Source organism: Sparus aurata, chromosome 16 (assembly GCF_900880675.1).
Source record: "Sparus aurata chromosome 16, fSpaAur1.1, whole genome shotgun sequence".
NCBI classification, from domain to species: Eukaryota; Metazoa; Chordata; class Actinopteri; order Spariformes; family Sparidae; genus Sparus; species Sparus aurata.
This window is the reverse complement of record NC_044202.1, coordinates 24,927,396-24,949,778: the sequence shown is the minus strand read 5'-3', so window position 1 is coordinate 24,949,778 and position 22,383 is coordinate 24,927,396. Positions and strand designations below refer to the sequence as shown.

Genomic DNA, 22,383 nt, shown 5'->3' with positions numbered 1-22,383 from the left:
TAGTTTCATTCTTTGTCTACAAAATGACCTGAAGTCCATTTAACAACTGAAATAGCATTAAACCAATGTGCAGGGCTGAAGGGCTGACTATATATTGGGTATAAACCTTATATAGAGTATATGTCTTTAATTGCCCTGTACTACTACTGCATATTTTATTCACATTGAAACAGTTAAATGGAAATGGCACAATTTGAGAAAAAAAAGAAAAAAAAAACTCAACTCTGCTCGAGGTGATTTTTGCCTTTTTGAAAAACATTAAAGGGGCTCTGTGGAACTTCTGTGTTGTGCTCGAAGCTGGTAGTTTATGTCGGCGGACTCCATTTCTAAACTAACGTTAGCTACTCTTACTCTCTGTTAGCAGAGGGCAGGGGGTCACAGAGAACATAAAGTCACATCGAGAACATAAAGTCACATCCTTTGGATCCATTTGACCCGAGTCAAAGGGTCCAGTAGCTTAAACAGCTTAAACAGACCATCAACGGGCTCGTATAGACGACTGGGAGAAACTGGGATGGACACAGTCTCATTTTTCACATTACATTCCAACCCATTCACATTTGGCCAGTAAAAAAGTGATCAATGCATGTACATTGCTACAAATTGTTACATAGGGCCCCTTTAAAGGAGAACTTCGGCCATTTTTAACTCATATCCCTGTTGATCGAGGTTACCGAGTGCTGTCAGTAGGAAAAATAAGGTGAATTTTTTGCACAATATTGACCAGATATCAGGACGGCAGCTAAAGCGAACCTACGGGGGCAGACATCCTTAAGTTTCACTTTCGGTTATGTTTGCCCCCATAGGTTCGCTTTAGCCGCCGTTCTGATACCCTGTAAATATTGTGCCAAATGTTCTCGTTATTTTTCCTAATGACAGCACTCGGTAACCTAGATCAACAGGGATATGGGTTAAAAACGGCCAAAGTTCTCCTTTAATGTTTTTAATGAGAAATGGATACGCCATATCTGAATAAGTTCTGATGTAACAGACATTGAACTCACAGAAAGTAAGACAAGGAGAAACGTCTTTAAACCCAGTTCTTACAGATGTATACATTTACCTGCAGATCTTTCAATCTTCAAATCTGTCAAAATAAGTCTCTGTTTACTATTTTATTGGTGTTATTAACACCTTGTACCACAGCAAAAACTTTACAAAAGCAAATCGTAAAATACACAAAATTAGAAATCTCAACAGAAACTAGACTTGCTCTACATTTGAGGAAACATGAGCCAATTCTCACCTTATTCACTCATGCTCATACATCTAACGGAAAAATTTGAAAAGCATTAACAGTCCCTGCTACACTGTCGCTGCTTGGGGGCTGGTGCTGGCAATGAGTGTTGTTCACGTCAGTCATCTAGGAGCACACAAATGGGCTTTTGTTCAAAAGTCTCACATTTATGCACAACACAAACAGAAATGTCATATTGCCATTGTGTTTTTGAAAAAAAAAAAAATTCTCCCCTGTTTGGGGTTCAATTAGTATTTTAAGTTTTTTTCATTCCTGGACCTGTGCTTCTATATATTTCTGTGCTCCAACACACCTGATTCAAATGAATGGGTGATTATCAGGTTTCAGCAAAGCTTGATGACGAGCTGATCATTTGTGTCAGCCGAGTCCCAGCAAGGGCACATTGTGTCATAGATGTGAAGCAACACACATTCTTATATATCGAAAATGTTTCTAGGATATTTGAAATGTTCACTTGCGCTTCAGCTTACTCCACATTTTCTTGTGAGTGCCTCATCAATACCACGCATGTCCAACTCTCAGCAGAGATGAGAAGGAAGCAAGATGGCTCCTTATCCTTTTCTATCATCAAATCCAATTAATATGACGTCCTTGCATCAAATAATTTTTAGTTGCTAGATTTCCTTGCCTGACAGCTTTCCAGAGTCTTTTACCACTCAGCAGCCAAAGATAACAGCAAGGCAGTGAACATAGCAGCATAAGAGTTGGTGGAGCCCAAAACAGAGCTCAAGTATTGCACTGCATTGGTTGGCTCTAAATGAACACCTATGTTGCTCTGTATCGGCAGGGTGTGGAAATTAACTGTTTGCCAACATGTTTGCTATGTCAACTTCATCGGTGCCAATATGTCAGTATTGTGTTGACAGCTCTATTCCACTGCCCCCAAGTGGCACCATTTAAGTCTGTTTTGTTTAACATTTTTAACGAGTGTTACTTTGGAAATCAGATGTTGGCCAGCAGTATTTTCCTTCCACTTTTAGCTATGTCCTTTGTTGTTTTCAAGCTGTTACTGGTTCTCAAAGATCATTCATTAAAACAGGCTGACATGTGGCAGTGGGAGCAGGTGCAACTGGAATTAGGCTCTTCACAACAGTAGTGAGCTGGGTGTAGGGAAAGATGTTCGAAAAATAAATGTCAATTGTTCCCATTGCTGCTTAGCAAGTTTAGACTATACAGTATACGGTACCTTGGCATTTTGTAAACGGTGACACTGTGACAGACTACGAAGTAATACTTGTCTACCATGTATTCTATTATTTAACATGTACTTTTTAATAATTGACAAATATTAAATATTGTGCTTTTCTATGCAGGGGCTTTGTCTATGACAGCAAGAACAACCTTCAGATGAGGGGACTGATCGTACTGCTCTTGTCGAAAGCCGCAGGGCCGAGCCACGCCTCCTCCGATCTCCTGCCTCAGGACATGGTCAGCGGCATCTACCCAAGGTAAATTACCTGAAGTCACATTGTTTCACATTGGTTTGAGTCATAAGATGGCAGGTTAGTGTGTAGACTGCAGCTTTGTGCATCACTAATTAGATCCATCAAATGTCCGTTAAAGCTTCCACTATCCAGGAAGTTTCTGGCTTCTGGCTGCCTTATCTTTGTTGAAGTTTTTTCACACTCCCTAACATCTGTTACACTTCCCGAACACTTCTACTTGTTTGACTTTAGAGCTCTTGATGATGCAGGTATCAACACCAGCAGGATGCACCGATGAATCTTCTTCCTATGCAGGAAATTCCCCAAAGCCTACCTGACTGTCAATATGCAATTGGTTGCTATTGTTTTTGTGGTAACTAGGGAGCTAATTGGCAAAACATTCTATGAAAGATATTATGCCCTTGAGGATTTTCTTAAATGTCCTACCAAGCTTAATCACAGTTATTGCGTTGTCTAAGGAATTATAACCATATCATACCACAGCTAATTTTCACCAAGCCAATTCTTTCGGTCCAAAACAATAAAACCAAGCTCTATTGCTTTAAGTTTTGCAATATTTCTGGTTCCACATATTTCCATTCTCATGTAGGTGCCGCTTTGGTGAAACTGTAGGCAGTAAACATGTGTAACATTGCACTGTTGAATCATAAATGTGCATGGCAAGCAGACCAAGAAAGGCGATGCTGCCACGTTTGTCCCTGTTACATGGCTACTGAAGGATAAATAGAGAAATAAAATCCTTGTGTCAGGTAATTCTATCTTGTCCTCTGTGGTTATCATCCATATCAATTCCTGTAAATGAAGCACTACATCATCTTTCGAATATGATGGAATGTGGGGGCAATACAGCCACAGTAACAAGATAGAAGCATTTTTTAAATTCTATTTGGCTGTATTAAAATTAGAGCTAATTGGAAAACAACTTTTCAGAAAGTCCCTTTAGTCGCCTCAGCCTTGCAGTTGCTGCTTTATATTTAATTTGGCAGACAGTGAGATAATCATGAGATGTGCTGGATTGAAAAGCCTTCTCAGCTGTCTGTTGAGTTAAAAAAAAAAAAAAAAAAAAAAGAAGTGAAAAACCTTTTAGGACACAAAGCAACTGAATAAATGTTTGCATTTAGATTACCATCTCTCAATTCTTGCTGTGGAAACTAAAATACACCAACCTGAAAGTTTGATTCCTATTGAAGCCTCATTGATATGTTTTAAATTATGCATTTATTTGAGTTTTTAGTTACCATATGCTAGTCACAGGATGGCCGTGTCAGTCAGTCTGTTTGTGTGCTATGAAATATTGTATAGACATTCATGGTTCCCAGAGGATGTATTCTGTTGACGATACTCTGACTTTTCGTCAAGTACCACCAGAACGTCAATTTTCTCTTTATCCAATGAAATATTTATATGTCAAGTAGATGGAATGGCACCACACTGTATTGAATTTCATGTTTCATAGAGGATGAATCATCAAGACATGGTGTTCCCCCACCTCTTCCTTGAGTGCCACCAGCAGGTTGACATTAGTGGTTTTGAGTGAAATGTCTGAAAATATGGATTACCATGGATTGTAGTAGATGTTATAAAGGGAACCTTGGCAGTCACCTGACAATTATTCATGCGCCACCATTAGGACAACATTTCAGTTTGTCATATACTACTGGTTTATCACTAAACAGCTGCAAAAAAATTTAACATTGCTAACATCTTCAGCTGTACTTTTTTTTAAGGGTTAGTTTGCATGTCAGAAAATGTGCATGCTTACATATTGACACAATTAGCTGGAGTGGATGTGGACTCTTAAGTCTTGTTATGGGATAAATTAAAGAAAATTGATCATTTCTGAAATCGAACATACTACATACATTGATTTATTAACACATATTTTAACTGTTACTTGGTGTTAAAATGCTGTAGGTAGCACCCTGAGGTCCCCTCTGGCTTTCTCACACACATCGACTTCCAGCACGCAGCTCACAACAGGGATGTTGGTCTGTGCCAAGTGGTTTCCAGAAGTGGCTGCTGTGTTTGGCGTGGCTGTGTGCTGGGTGCCTGAAAGGCTTCTTTCTTACTGCAAGCTGGCACGAGGCACATGTGTGCAGTGGAGCCGTGTCTGTGCAGAAACATCCTAATATTAGAACTAATTGGAATAACCTGGGCGCCGTATGGAAGCGCTTCAGCCCGGTCCCTTTCAGGCTGTGAAGGCCGAGCCGTGTCGGCAGGTTGTGTCTCACTACTGGACGAGTTCTTACACACTCACCTCATGTCACAACCTGGCACTCGCATCACTGCGACACTGGAACACCAAATCCAACATGCATCATTCCCTCACTCATGGTGTGATGGATAGTCCAAACCCAAACGCACACACGCACACACATACACACACACACACACACAGCATGACTTGATCACCTCATTTGCACTATCTTACTCTCTCTTTCTCTCCCCCCACCTCTCCTGGGCTCATTAGCACCTCTGATGGAAGAGATGGAAGGATGGAGGGAGTCGAGGTGGGGCGGGTTTGGGGGGGTGATTGAAACCTCCGGGGGATGGTCTCCTCCCTCCTGACAGGCAGCATTTGTAAAACATTTCCCACTCTGCTGCCTGACACTGATGATTCACCAAAGCACCACCATGATAGATAGATAGATAGATGGATAGATGGATGGATAGATAGATAGATAGATAGATAGATAGATAGATAGATAGATAGATAGATAGATAGATAGATAGATAGATAGATAGAAACACACATGCACACTCACACATAGTCGTTCTCATACACACCACACCTCTTAATTCTTTGTGACAAATGAAAGCCATGCCAGTGAACACATCCCGCAGCCACACTGATGGACAGGCCACCTCTTTAAATCACACACAGGGACGCACTCACATCCACAAGGCTGTATTTGATGGTGAGGCAGACTGCGGAGGGAGGAAAATGGAACAGAACAGTCAGGACAAGGGGCGTGGTGAGGGGCGTTACACCTCAGCAAGATGGCATCGGTTGCTATGCAACTGGGCACTAAAGCTATTTATACACCGGCCCCCTTGTCCCCCTTTTTCCTCCCCAGGCTCCACTGCTTCTGATCAGGATTGCTAGATTGGAGGCAGAGCTTTGGGATGTGCATGCACCAGGGTTTGACTAATTTGGGTTTTTGGGAGACCGATACATTGTGCCATTGTTATACATAGTTATTAGAATACGATTTGAGGTTACTACACTACAAAACCGTATACCTTTTAAATGATAGTTTGGCGATATGGATGATATGTGCAGTATCCTGCAAGAGGATTTACAATTGTCACCAGACATGCTATTAATGACACCACAGCTGTCTGTTCAATATCTTTGGGTGTATCAAGGGTGTATTTTGAACAATTAAGCAAGGCAATGGCAATATTACATTTTTATGATTTTTGCATAATTTTTTTTGTTGCTTTTTGGTGGATTTGGCAAAACCAGATGTTCCCATGACTCTTATTTCTCAAAAGCTTTTCCTAGACATTTCACTATAACACAATACAGTACACTGACAGTTCAGAGGATAAAGATTTTGTCCATAACACCCACTACTTCTCTGAAAAAAAAGAGATTTAATTGTATGAGCCATTCATACAAAAGCAAAGATTTTGAAATTAGAGGGGAGCTCAGATGCATATGTGAAAAAAGTCATATAAAGGCGTTGTGCGGCTCCAGAACGGGATGAAGTTTATAAATGAAAGAAGTTAGAGAATTAAAGAAAATGCTGTACAGTTATATCCTGCTTCTTCTGCTTTAGACCAAAGGCTCAAATCTCCACTTGAGTGCTCAGTGATCTAGTTGCATTGTGGGTAATCTAGGCACTAGGTTCTATGAAAAGAGAATAACCATATGTCTGCCTCTTCTGCATCGTTTTTGATTCTTTTTTTTATAAACTGTCTGTCATTAGTCAAACATTGTTATTGGAGTGCATTGCTGAATCTCAGGGGTACTCTCTAATTCAGTTTTCCTCAAGTCTCCTCTAATTGATATTTTGTGATATTTAATTTGCTATGGTTTACTAAATCTATATTTTATATTTCAAGGGGTCTGTGCTTGGTCTGTGGTCTTTTCCTCCTTAGTCACTTTATCACACTCAAAGGGAAATAAAAAGTACCAGCATGTACAGAGGCTTTGTCCTCGCTGCAGCGGCCCCGGGTTCGAGTCCCGGCCTGGGGCCCTTTGCTGCGTGTCACTCCCCCTCTCTGTCAACCTGTTTCCTATCACATCTTCAGCTGCTCTGTCAATTAAAGCCAAAAGACCGAAAAAATTCTTTAAAAAAAAAAAAAGGACAGGAATGCTCCTCTTTAACTTTCCACACCTGCCTGAACAATATTTTCCACCTTGTTGGATTTGTTGTATTGATGGGAAGCCAGACGCATGGGCAGGTCAAAGGTTTATCACAGAAAATCATCATCAGTTTTGTTTTTTGTGTTCAAGCCAAACAACCAAGTAAACCGCCACGGTAAGGCTGACCTTGGACTAAAATTTAAAATGTGATTTTTATGACCTGAAATCAGCCACAGCTCTTTGTCGCACACCTCCTGTTGCAACAATGAGTCCTCCTCTTGAAACCCGTCGAGTGTAGCCATCACTCCGAGGCACCTTGAGAACACGACTGTCAATCTGTTAATTTCCTTTTATTTAAACCCTGAACTTATTAACTCTCATTCGGGGCGACTGTGTTGTTGCTCTGCGTCACCGAGCAGAGAAACCAACCAGACAATGGGTGTGATTGAGAGGCGAAATAGATGACATTATTGAATTTTAATCACATCTTTTCCACGCCGACGTCGAACACAGCAATTACCTGGCTACAAGATCCGTGTGTGTGTGCGTATGTTTAAGTGTGTGTATAGGAGGTTGGAGCGCAAGGCAGACGACTGGCTCATCAGGTTCTCACAGCGGCTGAAAGAAGGTCGTAAGTGGCTATCAGCGCACCCAACCCTGTCTGGATGGATCCCTCCTGTCGCAGCGTGGCGAGCTCCTTCCATATGGAGAGGGGCCTAATTATCCCCCACCAATGGCTGAATCAACATTTGATTATATCCTCCCTAAGGCTGCTCTGAAAGGCTCTATTCAAATACCACTTTTATGTCTTTTCTCTCATAATCAAGAATGGCTGTTATTTGCTAATGATAAGTTTAATTTCTTTTTTTAAGGCAGCCCCTGACATGCTGTGCAGCAAGATGTCAGACATATCTGCCAGTTTATGCCCTTGAGTACGCTGATTTTGACTTGGAAGGTTTTTACACCAAATTGCAGTTGTAGAAAAATCTCTCCTCATTATAAGATACACAGTAATTTGTTCTTTGAAGTTGTCTACTCAGTAAATGTTTCAGATAGCAGTTGAATGAAGTGTGATGATCCCAACACTCTTTTGTTTGGCGCATCTCCCCATCTGAATGTTGCAGTTTTATCGACTTAAATGCCTGTTTCATTGCTTTTCCTTAAAGAATGAAATGCGACCCACACATCTTTTGTTTTGATCGATTCCTTTGTGATCAGCCCACCTGTACGTGATGCTGTGATTGAGTTTTCAAACTTGCCATACCTATGTATTTCAGCAGCATGAAGACAATGACAGGGTTTCTGTCAAAAAGCTCTCTAACTGTCAAGTCTCTGAAATGCCTCTCTTAAAAGCAGGTGACAAAAAAGCTGTGATTTTTAAATATATCCTTTCTTTGTGTTTTATAGCCAGCGGAACTTGGCAGAAATCACTGAGTTGATCCACACGGCGTTCCTGGTGCATCGCGGGATAGTCAATCTTAAGGAGTGGACCGTTTCAGATGGCCCACTGAAGGACATGCAGTTTGGGAATAAGATGGCTGTCCTGAGCGGCGACTTCCTGCTGGCAAATGCGTGTACAGGACTTGCCCAACTGGATAACACTAAGGTACCCGATCTGACAGTACCAACTGTAGTCCTGTGAGATATCTGACTTGACATTAGGAATATATATTTTTTTTTAATGTATTTTTATTGTGCTATGGACCTCTCATGAGATGTGTCCCTAATAAAGATTGAATTGAATTGAATTGAATATACACCGATCAGGCATAACATTATGACCATCTGCCTAATATTGTGAAGGTTCCCCTTGTGCAGCTAGAACAGCTCTGACCTGTCAAGACACGGACTTAAAAGAGAACTTCGGTCGATTTAAACATGTAGCTTCATTGCTCAAGCTACCCTTGACTTGCCAGTACCGAAGACGCGGACACATTTGGTCCAACCATTACAGCTAACAGCATGGGGTCAGAACTTTACACTGTGTTTTAAGCGTCTTAACATGCTCCACATCTCACACCGAATGTTATGCAACATCAGCAGACACCTTAGCACACAGCACTGTAGTGCGTATGACTCAAAATGAATAAAAAAGTAGTTAAAACAGTGTGTTTGTGCAAGGAGCTACTTACCTGTTTGTTGACATCCGTGTGTTCCGGTAGCTAGACCAAACTAGTATATCCATCGAGTGTGCACTAAACAGGCTTAACAGGCTATTGTAAGGCTCATGGCTCATGACAGGCTGTAACATGGACATGTACATTATGAACAGAAACACGAAAATGCTGGAATACGTTTCCGTCTCCGCCAGTGAGGGAGTAAGTGCACCCTCGACGGATTGACTAGTTTGGTCTAGCTACCGGAACACACGGATGTCAACAAACAGGTGAGTAGCTGCTTGCACAAACACACTGTTTTAACTACTTTTTTATTCAGTTTGAGTCATACACGCTACAGTGCTGTGTGCTAAGGTGTCTGCTGATGTTGCATAACTTTTGGTGTGAGATGTGGAGCATGTTAAGACGCTTAAAACACAGTGTAAAGTTCTGACCCCATGCTGTTAGCTGTCAATGCTAGGTCTCCGTTCACGGAGCTCTGTAATGGTTGGACCAAATGTGTTCGCGTCTTCGGTACTGGCAAGTCAAGGGTAGCTTGAGCAATGAAGCTGCATGTTTAAATCGACCGAAGTTCTCCTTTAAGACCTCTGAAGGTGTCCTGTGGTGTCTGGCACCAGGGTGTTTTATAGTGGATCCTCTGGGTCCTGTATGTTGGGGACCCAGTCACTTAAATATAGTTCAAACACTTTGTGACAAAGATATGAATGGAAAGCAAGACATTTCACTGTTTAGAATATTTATGAGATATGCATTGACTAAAAAACTACAAGTTACATGGGGCACTTTTTTTAGGCATGTTTACATGAATATAGCTCATATTTACAAATTATGAAATGATGTCTTATATTTAGGTAATAGGTAGGTGTATGAGCGACATAATAATAAGTCACTGGCAAAACATTATTTGAAGAGATGACCAATGCCTCTGCTATTGGTTGCAGAGTGAACTCTAAAAGTCATTATATAGCAAAGTGAAATTATGATCAATAAGAGTTACATGACGGTTGTCGCAGAAGATAAAATGATGGGGATGTTAACGTTATGTTATTCATTCATTTTAAGGCCAGCAATTCATTTACAAAGCGATAACAATTATTATTAATTATGAAGTTTTTTCCATGTTTTTCCACAGCAGAGTTCCCGTTGTGCATATATCCCAGTCTCTCATTTAATGGAACATTTCGTAGTATCTACAGTATCCTCGTGTTTTATTTTGTTGGATCACTGTAGTGTTTTAGGCAGCAATCTCCAGATAATCTTTTCATTCAACCATTGTGGCCAAGTTATTTCCAAACTTGGAGGCCAGGGCCCCAGGCAGAGGTGATCAACAAAATTTGCTTGGTTTAGGTCTCTGAATTCACCACCACATATTTGTTCAGCAACTCAAATACTGTAGGTCTGGAGTTGTTCCCACCAATGAATGTCTCTTCCAGTTAGAGAAGCAATTGAGCATTTAGGACTCAAAATGCCAGATTGATTCTGCAGATGTCATTTTCCTACATGCCAAACTAGCAACAATAATGACAAATAGTGACAGAAAATTGGCTTCTGGTTTCTGCCAGAGAAACAGTTGACCAATCAGACTGATATTGGGAAGTCATTTTCCTACATAGCTTTTTAGCTACCTACCACAAACGATGAAAACCGGCAACAATTATGGATGACATTGACTCAAGTAAACCTACAGAAATAACAGCTTTAAAATCAAATTTTCTTAAAATGATAGAACATTAAAGGTAACCTGTGGAGTTTTATGATCTCTAGTAGTGCTCTGGAGCTTTGTTTTACTAGTGGGTGCTAGTTTTGTTGATGTTGTGCACACACGTGGGCCGTGTGATCCACTTTCCAATTTCATGCTGTTCGGCTGATCAAAGGTTGGCAGTTGTCATGTATCATCAATCGTAGCAATGCGCCAACAAAGGCTGGGAAGAACAATGTGTCAAGCATACATGCACAGAATTAAACAAGGCACCATTTTAAATATTAAAAAATGGGCTTAGTAAATGTGTTATGAGCAGGGAAAAGTATTTAACGTGTGTTAGACCCCAAGGAGAGGTGCAATGCAACAGCCATTGACTGTTTAAAATATGGACAGTTTTCTGGAGTTTTCTTGTCTAAAAATTTAGGCCAGTGTGAAAGTAACCTACGCCTCTCTAATAGCCAGCAGGGGGCACCTCCACTGGTTTCACTCAGAAATCTGATGTATCTAAATTACTTTATTTCCCACTTGATTTATTACTTCAGAAAACAGCATCATGAGAGTTTATGATCTCAATCACTAGCTTGAAGTCTTCTTCTATACAGCATGATGTTCACTTTGTCGATTATGGTCCCATTTAGAGTTAAATGGATGATAAAGCAGAGTGTGCTTTAGGGCCAGGCTACCTTGTGATTGGCAAGCAGCTACCACGGCATGTCCTTGGATCCTCAATCAGATTAAATCAGGATATCCTCTCCATCTCCACCCTCTTGTACAAATATGGTCACTGCTGCCAAGATGGCAATCGCCATAATGCCAAACTACAAGCTTCACAGTGGTAGTCCGCAAACCGATGGGTTTCATCACAGTGCTTTTACACTCTTGAACAACAGAACTTTTGAACAACAGAACTTCTGATTGTTTACCAAAACATCTCCACATGACAACTCGGTGTTAACTAATCCTAGTAACTACTACCACAGCTTTCATGTCAGTGGACACATAAGTGTGATGGATGGGTAATTGCACTGGTTGGGGCAAGGCAAAACAAATTGATCTCCCCTTGAAATCAGAAATTACAAATCAATATATGATTCAACTCAAATTTGGGAACCAATGGTTTAGGTGGTACTGTGAGATTATCATATATGTGACATGCATTTCTATTCTTTTTTGTGTTTGTTCAGCCATGGTAAATATAGTCCTAATGCTCAGTATTCAGTTCATTTTAGGTGTGTTTCACTCTGGTTATATAAAACAAATCATTTCTCATCTGGGAAAGGATTTTCCACAAAAACCTCTCAGACGCGGGTCATTGCAACATCATGTGGAAGGTCTCATCATCTGATAAATTTACAGAATCTCATACAAGGACCCTCGATTACTTACACTCAAGCTCTGACATTTGATGGCTTTCTGCCTGTTTCTTATGGTAGAGGATCTGATCATTAGACACCATAGACACGTCCCCCTTGGGAATCCTTCTTATTGAGTTATCAGTTTTGGATGTGTGTGTGGTGGTGGTCTTGTAAGTGCACCACAGATCATATCTAGGGCCTAGCGTGGTAACTCCTCGCTGACAGATGCTGTCACCACGCTGTTCTGTCAGAATGCGGTTGCCTGAGTGGATCAAAATAACCGTTTCTCCCCTCGTGCCATCAGCCAGACCAGCCCTTATCGCCTTCCCTGACGCTTCTTATTCAGCACACTCTGGTTTTATGTCTGCTCTATGGCAGCCAGGAGAGACGCTCCTAAAATATGATGTAAGTGGTATCCATGGTGCTGCTTCTTGTGTGGTAAACATAGCAGGAGTTAATATGAAGCAACATTTTGTTTAAAGATAATTCTGAAGGTGTGGCGTTCCCTTTACAGTGCTAATTGGCTTTCATTTGGATTTGCAGCAATACTATGAGAGATAATTAATGCTGTGTGGCTAAGCTACAAATCGCAGTAATGGAATTGATATTGTTGTTCCCCTGTAAGATGAAAAACACAATGAGAAATAAATGATGGCAGATCTGCTGATGACCTGAGCTAATGATGATTTAATCACTTTAAGTGTGCATTTACTCTAAACAAGTTAGCATCAGTTCAGCTGAAGTTTTAGAGCATCTGTTCCTTTAGTGTGGTTCATTATCAAGGTGAGAAAAATGTCAGACTCGGGTGACAGTGCATGAAATTTTAAGTCTTTTTCTCCTAAAACAGAGCTGCGGTGCTGTTTTTAAGGAGTGTGAATGTAATCTGAGGCAACCACAGGAAACGTCGGCAAAGTGGACATTTTTAAGGGTAATAAGGAGATGGACATCTGATAGCCAGCAGTTACTCATGTTCGAAAAGGTTAGCAAAACAAAATGAACCGAGGGCAAACCACAGTATGCACCAATGCTAATGTACAGCTGTGTTTTCATGAAGCTGTTCTTCGCTGGTTTATGGACAGGAGGGAAATTAGATTATTGCAAACAGGAATGAAGAGTCCATCATGTTGAGATATAGTTACAGGAATGGGATTTGTTTTTTAAACTGGTGGAATGATAGCTTTCCAAAATGTTGTCCACTCCACCCCATTTGTTAGTTCATTTTGACTTTTGACCTGATTGTAACAAATATGTCACAATTTCATCCCAACAAACATTAAAGTGATTTAGATAAGGAAGACTCTAGGTATGTATCTATCTATTTTTGCAACAGATCTTTTTCTTGGAGTTTATCTGCTTGGTAAAAAGCAGGTGACAAAACAACCTCAGTTTAAGGTCACTGACCCACTTGCTTTTTCTGGAGCTTTCAACTGCATTAATGATCTTCATTTGCTGACTGAATAAATTGTCCAACTAAACTGTTGAGCCAAAATGAAAAGGATGTCCATGCATTCAGGTCAACAACATTTTCATGAAAATACCAGCATGGAAAGTGAGATGGTTAAAAGATCCAGAGCAACAAAATAAGGGGACCTTTAGTTGATGACCCTTTGGTTATCATCATAACCTACTTAAATCAATGAGGTTAACATTTATATAAGTCTATCTGATTGCAGTAAAACTTACAAACGAGCATTACAAGTAAGCCAAAAAAGGTGTTGCCCTAGGTGTGGCTAATTCTGCTCATGATTGGCATCAGCCTTGGTGTGTGTTTGCAGAAACTAAGAAGACTAACTCTCCATGACTGGTACATTCAGTAAAAATAAAGCATTGTGGAGATCAAACATACTAAAGGCTGCATGGGAATAAAGATTGCATCTGCTGGGAGCTATATGGTATATAGTTGTGAGCTACAGGTGTACCTCGAGTTTGACATTACGGCTGTCACCATTTTGGTTATATGGAGCCAGAAGTGCCCTGTATTTCGAAAGACAGGGTGGAGCTGGATGATACCCCGATTTGATCTGACTGCGAATACAAGGACAAACCATGGTTGCGACTTGTCATTCACAAGATAGCCAGACCGAGAGCACATCCTGCTTTATTGTCTGTTCAACTCTAAATGGGAACATAATTCACAAAATGAACTTCATGCTGGATTGAAGAAGACTCGAAACTAGAGATCGAGAGCATACACTTGTTAGGAAACAGTCTTCTGAAGTAGAATACCAAGTGAGATGTAGGGTCATTTATCATAAGCTTACATACAATCAGACTTATTTTTGAAACGAGCAGAGTCACCCTGGGAGATTGCAGGTTCATCATGCTGTGGTAATGGCTTCACTTTCCAGACTGGAAAGCTTTGTCCAATGTTTTGTACAGTCAGTGGTCATTCTCTAAAAAACACTCGATCCTACATTTCCCATGATACAACTGGAATGCATCTTTCATTGGACTGCCTTGTCCCCCAAGATGACATCATCAGTATTATTATTTCCAAATATTTTTTCAATGTTTCTGGAGACTCACAGAAGACATTATCCAACTTTTTGCTAGTGATGGGAAAGAGACCGCATATGTCGAGTTCGAGTCAAGACTGAGTCTTTAAAGGGTCAAGACCGAGACCATAGGTTTTTAAATGCAGCCGAGACCAAGTTGAGACCGAGTCTTTAAGGAGTCGAGAGCAGATTTTTTTTTCTTTGCTAGTTCCCTGTTCAACCCACTCCAGAAGAATAACGTTAACTGCTGTGTGCAGTGTGTGCGTGTGTGATGTTTGGGCAAACATTGTATCAATATCTTTCAAAATCGTTGCTGCGCAGCGTAGCACCATGGGATATATTTTCACACCAGCCAATATTATGATTTTTACAAAAATTGATATTCAAATACGAATATTTGTAATGATTCATATTTTAGAATATGCCATGAAATATACACATCTAAAAACATGGGGTTAAAGGTCTCGTGGTCTCGGTCTAAAATTACGAGTCCCCCTCCTTCCAATGAAGGACGAGACCGAGTCAAGACCGAGTATTTTTGCTTTGGAGACCGAGACGAGACCGAGTAAGCAAAAAATGGTCTCGAGACCGGTCTCGAGTCCAAGACCGGACTCGAGTACTACAACACTGCTTTTTGCACAGACTGACTTGTACTCCTCATGATGAGTAAATTTAACCTTATTTGTGAAACTGGTGAAGTGGCCCTTTAAATCCTGTATCCAACTTAGTTTAGTTCCTAAGGATGAATAGAAGGCACACAAATAGATTGTTGCAGATTTAAACCTAGAAATACCCCAAGGTAATGCAATAAAGGCTGTAAATGCTTTTCTTCTTACTCATCTGCTAATTCTCTCTTGTGTGTGGTCATTGTACCAAATCTTAATAATACACAGGCTGGCATATGAGTACTTCTGCAGCTTTCGAAGTTTTTCCTTATAAACCAGCCTTCATTTTTCTTTTAAGGCAGTGAAAGCGATGGAGATTATGTGTCGTGGCCTTGAGAGGAAACCTATGCCGCTACTTGTATAAACTGTAAAGTAATCTCACTGTGGGGCTCCGGTTTCTCCCCCCTCGCAGACCTGTCGGCAAAACACGATCTGGCTGGATTTGGGAATGGAGTAAGGGGGAGGCAGGGGGAGAGCTTATCTGATACTTTCCAAAAAAAGACCCCCACCGGCCCCCACTTCCCAAGGCAGGCAGAGACACCACATCTGGTAATACTGTAGGCACATTGTCCTTCCAGGTCTGTGGGCGAAGCTCGGGTTTCCTCAATATTTTCCCCCGGTGGATTCAGTTACCCAAAGGGCACTGCGAGGCTGACGGAGCAGCCAGCGTCACCAGACTTTTCTGATGAACCAAGGATGTCTGGGATGGGCTGAAGGAGCTCTAAATTTAACCTCATTCATCTGAAATGTACAGGCGTGGCCCCCACCCCCCCGTCCACACTGTTCTCTGTGGCTGTGAATGAAGGGCAGAAAGATCAGCTTGATATTTTTACTCATTCATTAGATCAAGACTTTGAATAATGATTCGAAAGGATACAGTCTCTCCTCTGGTGGCTGATAAAGGACCAGTAGTGTTTCTGTAAGCTAAAATGTAGTCATGCATGCCCCCTGTAAGAGGAAATGGGCAACTGCAGTCTTAAACAAAGTACTCAAATTTTAACAAAGCAGGCTGTAACAATTATTAGCGCTTCATTTAGGTCATTGCCCCTTTTTAAGAGGAACATAATTAAATACTCTTTAATGCCATTTTCCCAAAATCAGTACATTATTCCTATAGATTTTATTGATCAACTTGTGCTGAAAAGACTCTACAGCCTGGAGATATAGGAAGCGGTTCTTTCTCATATTCCAATTTTCATTTTCTCTTGCATCTTTTTGTGCCACATTGACAGAAAACCACAATTATATAGATCCTTAAATTATGAACGGATTAATATTATAAAGCTGCAGTGCTCAAAGGCACAAATAAAATAAATCTTCATAAAATTTGGGCAGAAAAATGAGAGCAAAGTGGCCCCCAGAAGTCAGATCATGACTCCAAAACAATGTTAACCCCTCTGCTTTCTGGACACTGTGTGATTTCTCACCATCTGCCTTTTAGCTCGATTTCAGCCCCTCAGACAGGACAGACACCTGATCCTGTCTGTGTAGACTAGACTCCTCTATAAATACAAAGTATAATGAATGAAGGCGATCTGCTTCATGAAATCAACAGTAGCTCTGCCACGGCCTGATAATGAGCAGCTGAGTTTACAGCAGTTCACCTGGCTTCCCGACCCTCCTCTCACCTCTGATTTATTCACCAAACCAGCTGTTCAGACGAGAGCGCTGTTAGCTCGCGCTTCAATCAGGGGAAATTGTGGTTTTTAATTACACATGTCACGGACGAACTGAGTAGCGTGTCAGTTTTGATCAACCTCATTTACATCTGCGTTTGAGGAGTTTAATCGATGCTGTTAGTCAGAGTGATTTATAACGAGGGTGTAGGTTATCGGTTCAGTGCCCCAGTCCAAGGACACTTCGACAGCACTCGTGGCTGTTGATGGACATGTTGACTGTTTGTGCAGATGAAACCTGTTATTTCACGTTCTCTTTTCCCCATTCAACAGATTACAGAGGGATGGTGTATGAATGTGAACCTTGATTTCCTGATAATGCCCCAAAAATTTTATTTTAACCCAAATGTGTCATGTTTTTTTGTTTCTGTTTGACAGGTTGTTGAACTGATCTCAAGTGCCATCGGCGATGTAGTTCAAGGACTCTACTATGAGAATCACAATAATAATGAGGTAAAGCATCTATTTTCCTTCTATTGTCTGACTTTGATGTGGGGCAGTAGAGCAAAACAACCTGTGAGAAGTGTTGAAAAAGTACATCATGCACAACGAAATCAAATATTCTGCAGTTAATTTGAAACCAACGTTTGAGTGATAAAGGAGTTGATGGCTTGAGACTATGAATAGGAAGGAGAGGTAAATCCTTTGTATTAAACAAATTTCATATGAAATGGAAGTTAAAAGCAAACATGTTGTTATGGTCTGTATAACTCATGAGACGACCAGAACCAACAATGAATGGATCCTCCTAACTATGTACTGTCTCTCGTAGTTTTTTGTGTATCCAAAGCATGATAAATATCCTTCTTCTGGGCCAAAGAGCTCGATTCTTGTCTAAAACATTATTGAGCCTTTTCTGTGTGCGCTGTTGGACTGAAGAGAGAGGGTGAGTAAGAGCAGCTGGTACCTGTGCAGCAATCCTGCAGAAAATCATTGATGAAAATCTGTTCAACATTTAGATTTTATATGTATTAAAAACATAATCATAGTTTTGATAACACGATCAAAGAGCACCAAATGTGGATTACTCCACAGCTGTTAATTGTGCCCAAAACATACTATTTACTGTTTAACAAAACGCTTAACAAACGCTTGAGGATGGATCAAGATCTTGTGACGGAGACTCTACTATCCAGATCAAACCCCAAGAATGCATCTGTGCAGAGATGTGCTATTGAACCTCGTTATACCTTTGGTTTTTATAATGTTTTCTGTTGGACTCATTTGTTGATATAAGAGAATATTAAAAGTGTTTGCAGAGCTGTGGGACTGTTATTCCTGCTCTGGCGTGGCATCTCTCTCCCAGCTTTCCTCGGCTCCAAATTACTATAGAGCTTGTGGGAAATACTCTGTTGAATTGCTGTTACTCTCCAGTGCACAATCGGTTACACACTGAATTCTGAAATCACAGAGCGAGGAGGGCTTGTTTGGATTGAAGTACTCTGTTGGAAGTTTTAAACTGTACAGCAACATCTCAGGCCCATGGTGTCTCTGCCTCTGTTTGCTCTACAGGAGTATAGTCTCACCAGTGGCATCGACGTGGCGACATGGGAGGAGCAGGCGTTCCTGTCCCACGGGGCACTGCTGGCCAAGAGCTGTCAAGCTGCGATGGAGCTCGCCAAACACGACAAGGAGTCCCAAAGATTGGCGTACAAGTACGGGAAGCACCTGTCACTAGGCCATAAGGTAAGTCTAATCTGAGCAACCCACCCACCACACAGCCAGGGAAGTCGGTCTGTGGAAGATAAATCAATGAGGGTCACGTGCAGTGGGCTACCTGTTGAGGTAATGGCAGTTGGATGTCATAGTAAGAAGCTGACTGCTGATAAAGATGTCTTCAAGCCAAGAGTAGTGAGATAAAAATATATATATAAGACCTGCTTCAGTCATTTTACATGAAACATTTATCCATTTGTGCTCCTGTACTTGCTCTTGTCATTGAGTTCAAGTGGGTGAGGATCATTTGAAAAACTGGTATGTCACGAGCAACCTCTTCCATCAAAGCTTCATGACAGTCGTGGAGTGGTTTGATCAGCCCTCGCACATTATAAAACAAATTAGCAGCCTGACGGAGGATGCAGTCCCTTGATGTGGTCCCTGTTTCTGGAGTGAAATGTCGAGAGATGATTTGACTCTGTGGTAGCAAAACACGTAATACAAAACATCAGAAACTCCTGTAGGTGATAGTAGGCTAACTAAACACGAGCAACAGTCTGTAAAAGCCAGTGTTCCACTGTAACTCTCTCCATTCAAAAACAAAAATGTGTGAGTGACAGTTGGAACGTCTAGCCTCTGAATATAATACAAGCCTCCTACTTTTTGAAATGTAATTTCCAGAAAAAAAATATTTCCTTACATTCAGGCCAATATGGTACCAATTTGATACAGTCTGTGTCAGTGCTGAGACTTTTTCGCTGGCCACCGTACAATTTTTTGTTTTTTCGATCGTCCCACTGATCTACAGTAAGGAGCAGTATCTATATTGTCCTCTTCTGCCTGGGTGAACAATTGGCCTTTTTTAGGTTTAACAATGTTATTTCGCTTTTGAAAGAAAACAATTCACACTGTAGCTGAAACAAATAATGACGAAAGAGGACATGGGGGTACATATGTTTCGATACTTTCCTTTAACTGAATTCGTTTTGAGTGTCTTCATATTCTCACATCTGAGACAAACAAGAAGGGAGGTTGACTTGCACCAAGCTTAAATTGGTATGTTAATGCTGCACATAATGTAGATGCTGAAACATTTTTCAAGGTGCAGCTGAATCATCTTGTTGCTGGCCTCAAAGTAATTCATAATGGTCCCACTCTCAGTGCTGTGCTCCTGCTGTGGCTCCCTGGAGCTGCCTGTCTGCGGCTACAGGGAATCTCAGCATGAGTGGAAACAGAAATGAGGTCTTTGAAGGAGAACCATCCTCGTCAGACTAGCTGTGTGTTTCATGCTGCTCATTAACAGGGTCACTCAGCATGTAGGTAGGCTGAATGCACACTCACCTGTTCATATTTTCACCACTGGGTTGGTCTAACTGGTTTCAAAGAAGAATCTCAGCCTGATCGATGCCTGATTGACAAATGTGCTCTCCATTCTGTAGCTGAACTCTGACCTGCAGCCGTTCGTGAAGAGCAGCGTGGGCGAACCGGCGTCGTTCTGTTTGAGCGCCGCCCCCGTGGTTTTCCACCGTCAGATCGTTGGCACGGAAAGGTGGCTTCAACTGCTGCAACAGGTACGCATTGGTTAATGCCGCCACTGCAGCAGCTACATTTATTTTTTGGGGCTTTTTTTGTTGAAGTTCCTTTTTCAGTGGAGTCCTTCAGTCACTTATAATTCTGTCCATGTTAATGCATGCAATGAAAAAATGTCTTAGCTGAACTAGTGCAGTCTGTCCAGCAAGAAATATCTCAATGGATGGATTGTCATGAAATTTGAAATACAGAAGAGGAAACCTTTTTGGGTGACAGTCACCACCATGAGGCTGGCATGTTTGGTTTTAAATGTCTCAACAAGTATGTGGTGGATCAATATTGAATTTGCTACAGATAATCACGTCTCCATCAGAATGAACTTTAATCACTGTGGTGATGGTCGCAGCTTTTATTCTAGCTCCATTATCAAGTCAGATTTTTCTTTTTCTCCCAACACTTTGATTATAACCAACAAACCAATTCCATTTACTGTTGATTAGCAAATGTTAGCATGCTAACATGATAAATTAAGATGGTTTACATTACACCTGCTAAACATCAGCTCCAAGCACTGCTGTGCCTAAATACAACTGCCAACATAGCTACAGACTTATCTTGTTAGGTTCACTTGCTTACATACTTATTACTGGAATTTTTTGCGATAACCTGTGTGAAGTTATTTGAATTTTGATTATCAAGATGTTGTATTGAGTTTACTCAACCTGGGTTTTGGGATATATTGGCCTTGAAAAATATGTCAAATTAAATCAGGCAGAAGAGGGTTTACAGTGACTAAATGGTGCAACCTTAAAAACTACTTAATTTATTAGTTTATTATTATTGGGGGGAGGAAAAATCAATTATGCATGTATGTGACATACTGATTTAGCAGGATCTAATTGAAGGAGTTTGTTCAGATTATTTCTCTTCAGTGTCGTTAAATGTTGAGTTGATTAACCCCCAAAATGTAATAATTTTCAATTCTTCAATTTCATATAATTTAACCTGTTTAAAGGTCAATAAAATGTAAAAGTAGTGTTAAGGCAACTTTTAAACTTGGGTAATTCAAGTGCTAATCATCTCTTCTCTGTTCTATGCAAGGCAAAGACTCAGAGAAACCAACTGGATTACTCAAAGGTAAGCCCACTGGTTTATGCATTCGTCTTTACAGAATCTGCGCCCTCAGCTATGAACTCTGTACTTCACAATGTAATACAAATGCTGTGCTCTGTGAAAAAAAAAATCTCCAACAATAGCTCAATTTTTCATGATTTTATCTTGTTGTTTTTTTTACCTGTTTCATTCCTGCCACGGCAGCTGACAGAGCCATCAAAGAGAAACAGGACGTCTTTTCACTGTAACCTATATCAAAGTTGAGAAATGAGCTTTCCAAAGTCAATGTGTGAGGGAAGGGGGAGGGCGATCGGGGTGCAAGAAGAGACCGAAGCTACAGAGGAGGGGTCTGATGGTGTTGGGGGGGAGTTATCTGGTCCCGTCTGAAACCAGAGCAGGAAGGATTAGTTACTGAGGCCTATTTGTGGAGGAGACACTGAGGCTCTGAGACAGTGGCATTGTGAGAGAATCTCCTTCAGCAGACCTGTCGAGAAGGGGACATGGGGAGAAGTTTGAAAGGAAGGAGAGATGAGGGGACACGAGGAGGAAAGCTGAGAGCAGGACACAGGGAGGGATAACATTTTGGGCAAGAAAAAGAAAGACCTTGGGCCACAAGTGTAAAACTTTGCTTTGATTCAGCACAAAGATGGGAACAGGTACATACAGGAACTTTGTGCACATTCCAGGCATTTACAAATTGTGTAAATGATGTAGAATGTGTTTTGAGCTCCTTAAACTTTTAAATTAGTGGATTAGTCTTTTATCCCCAATTAGAAAACATACCTGAAAATACATTTTTTAGTAAACAGGTTTTTCAGTCCAGTCTGGTTAGAAGTGAATATTGTTTGATTCATGAATTTCATTCATATTTTGCAATAATCAGGGTTCGTACGGGTGCTTGAAATCCTTGAAAGTACTTGAATTTCAATGTTGTGTTTTCAAGGTCTGAAAAGTGCTTGGATTTTAGTTTAAGTGCTTGAAAGTGCTTGACATTATAACTCTGTGTCTTTCACAAAATTGGGATCAGACTGGATAATTAATTTCTGAAGTTTTTGC

General features: G+C 40.9%; 1 protein-coding gene across 1 annotated transcript in view; it reads left to right on the top strand.

Annotated features, from left to right (window-relative positions):
* The window catches only part of pdss2 (prenyl (decaprenyl) diphosphate synthase, subunit 2), a 30,044-nt gene that overhangs the window by 5,601 nt on the left and 2,060 nt on the right, over positions 1-22,383 (top strand). Inside the window, exons 2-7 of the mRNA XM_030442986.1 lie at positions 2,572-2,706; positions 8,426-8,624; positions 17,407-17,481; positions 18,541-18,714; positions 20,124-20,255; positions 21,316-21,351. Coding sequence (XP_030298846.1) covers positions 2,572-2,706; positions 8,426-8,624; positions 17,407-17,481; positions 18,541-18,714; positions 20,124-20,255; positions 21,316-21,351 — 751 coding nt within the window. The remainder of the gene's footprint in view (positions 1-2,571; positions 2,707-8,425; positions 8,625-17,406; positions 17,482-18,540; positions 18,715-20,123; positions 20,256-21,315; positions 21,352-22,383) is intronic.